This window comes from Epinephelus moara, chromosome 17 (genome assembly GCF_006386435.1).
Source record: "Epinephelus moara isolate mb chromosome 17, YSFRI_EMoa_1.0, whole genome shotgun sequence".
Classification (NCBI taxonomy): domain Eukaryota; kingdom Metazoa; phylum Chordata; class Actinopteri; order Perciformes; family Serranidae; genus Epinephelus; species Epinephelus moara.
This window is the reverse complement of record NC_065522.1, coordinates 28474178-28476906: the sequence shown is the minus strand read 5'-3', so window position 1 is coordinate 28476906 and position 2729 is coordinate 28474178. Positions and strand designations below refer to the sequence as shown.

General features: G+C 43.1%; 1 protein-coding gene across 1 annotated transcript in view; it reads right to left on the bottom strand.

The window, feature by feature from the left end:
• The window catches only part of trpc5a (transient receptor potential cation channel, subfamily C, member 5a), a 219471-nt gene that overhangs the window by 9397 nt on the left and 207345 nt on the right, over nucleotides 1-2729 (bottom strand). The window contains exon 16 of the mRNA XM_050066698.1: nucleotides 704-745. Within this exon, the coding sequence (XP_049922655.1) occupies nucleotides 704-745 (42 nt within the window). The remainder of the gene's footprint in view (nucleotides 1-703; nucleotides 746-2729) is intronic.

Sequence of the window (2729 nt, the reverse complement as noted above, 5' to 3'; positions counted from 1 at the left end):
TTCTTGAGGGAAATGTGTTCCTCATGAGGAGAGGCATCTCTGTGCAAAGTTTCATGTCTCTACGACATACGGGGCATGAGATATGCCCATTCAAAGTTTGCAATTTCAGTCGGTTGCTATAGCGCCCCCCTTTGGCCAATTGATGTAATATTGCTTCATTCACATCCTCCGATGACCCTCTACCACTGTGCCAAATTTCACATGGATTGACCAAGTCAGTGAGGAGAAAAACATGGAACAGACACACAGACAGAGTTTTCGTCATAAAAGTTAAGATAGTAAGATACAGTGAGATAACAGTGAAACAAAGACCGACCCTGCTGTACAGGAACCAGTGAAGGGAAGCAGGGAAACTTTGCTGATATTCAACCAGCTGTGTGTCATCACAGTGTGTGCAGATGAATGTTGTTTGACTTCCCCTGGAGATCCCTGCCTGTCTGGTGGCAGAGGTCCGGGTGCTGGCAGTGGTACAGGGGTGAAGCCAAACACAGTTCATCTGCACACACTGTGATGCCACACAGCTGGTTCAATATCAGCAAAGTTTCCCTTTATATCCATTGTCTTCTGTGGCGATCAGCAGTGATGTGGTGGTTCACTTTTACACTGTGATCTGTAGCCTATAGGAACTAGATTTTTGTGGAGCACACACACACACACACACACACACACACACACACACATGAAGCAGTGATGGTGTACCGACCTGGTAATGCTGATTCTGTATCAGACTGTCAGCGTGGCGTTCCTGCAGAGACAAAAAGAAAGCATGTTCAACACATGATGTTTCATGCGACAACCTGATTTAAAAAACCATAAAACACTTGCACAATTCTTTTCTTTAAAACAGTGACGTCCGCTTTTCAAAAATGATGAATAGCACCAAACTAGAACAAAAGCGAACAGGTAACAAATTGCCTCTGGCTGACAGACTGACACTTTTACAGCCTGGATCCTCCACACTGCAGAGCTGCTGAGTAATGAACTCCAGTTAATCATTTTCCTCCTCTAAAAATGGATATGTGACTTTTTTTTTTTTGGGTGGGAGAAGTTCTGCTCTTCATTTCCATTTTCAGACCTTTAGCTGACGCTCAGATCATCTCAGTGTGAGCATCTCCTCTGTAACGCGCCTCTCCTCACCTCATCAAATGTTGGAACCAATTGAATCAAGTGCACTGAGAGCGTTCAGGTTATTTTTAGAGAGCAGCTACAGCGTCGAACCAGACCTATAGAAGTCAGAGTGGGTTTACTCTGCAACTGATGCTGCACTCTTATCCATGCAGCTGAGCGCTCGACAAAGAAGACAATAAGAGAAAATGCACCATCATACACGCATTTAAATAAAACAATAAGAAAGCATTACAGCAAATCTCGTTATGACCTTTGTGATTTTATTTTAAGGCAGAGTCATTTCTTCCTCCTTTTACAGAGGACTGTGAATACATTTGGTTTAATATGTGATTGTTATGCAGGACCTTCGGATGCTGTGCTTTCAAATTGAGATTTGATGTCATGTTGCATTTATGTTTGTATCCCTTTGATTAATGCAGCGGTGGTAAATAAAAAAATACATTTACAGTTTTGAGGCACCTAAACTTTACCTTTCTGATCGGCAGAAGTCAAGAGGGCCATTGAGCTCTTTAGCAGGAGCGGTTTGTAATTGTTTGTGGTTTTGTTCGCTAGCTAGCGCACGGTAAATATCGGATGTCAGCCTTCGTTTGGTGTGTCTACTTCTTAATGCCGGGTTCACGCTACACGACATTTCTGTCTGTTCTGGCAGTCACTATGTGACATTACACGATTGTGGAGTCATAAAATCGTGCCGTGACTTGGCCAACGAACACGACAAACTACACGATGGTCCACACCAATTATCCCCGGCCGTCTTTCACAACGTTTGATGTCATCAGGTTATTCTTGTCCTATTTTTATTATTATTACTATCATTTCAGTCACTGTGTCTGTTCATGTGCCAGCCAGTGAAGTACCGAACACAAACATACAAGTCACCGAATCCGCCACAACAAGTTCCTGCAAATGTTTCACAATAAAAGCCTGATTAGAAAATGGAGGGATTCTCTCAGCCGAGGTTATAAGGGGCTTTTAATTTGAAACACATACAGGAAGTGTTGAGTTTGAAATGACGGGCGATGCATCAGTAAAGTGCCTCTGCTGTTTCACACCATCATTTTCCCTGCATCAGTAAAGTGCCTCTGCTGTTTCACACCATCATTTTCCCTTTTACTCTGTGTGGTAACATCTCTAGAGGAAATATTAAAACGCTGGGGTGTTGTTGTCATACAGTTGTCTACGGCAGTGGATCGTTCTGTGTTCCTACTGGTCAAAGTGACGGCTGTGACGGGAGTAAAGTTAATTGTGAACAGAGTTGGGTTAGAGTACTTTGATTACTTTTTGTAGTAACGAGTAACCTAGCGTGTTAGTTTGCTGTTTGAGTAATCAAATACTTAAGTTCATTTTCAAACAAGACATCAGTTACTTCCGTTACTTTTAGAACGCTGGTCCTTCAGCTCCGAAACAGCAACGACTGTCGTTTGGTTCTAATAACGGATATAACGTTAAACCTATCAGTCTGAAAGAAGCCACGGAGCTTGTGGCTCGCTACGTGGTCGGAGAAATGCTGCCGTTGTCTACGGTGGAGTCTAAATAGGTGGAGGAGGACTCGCTGACAGACATATTTCAGACTCAGGACTTGCATTATGCCTGGTACACGC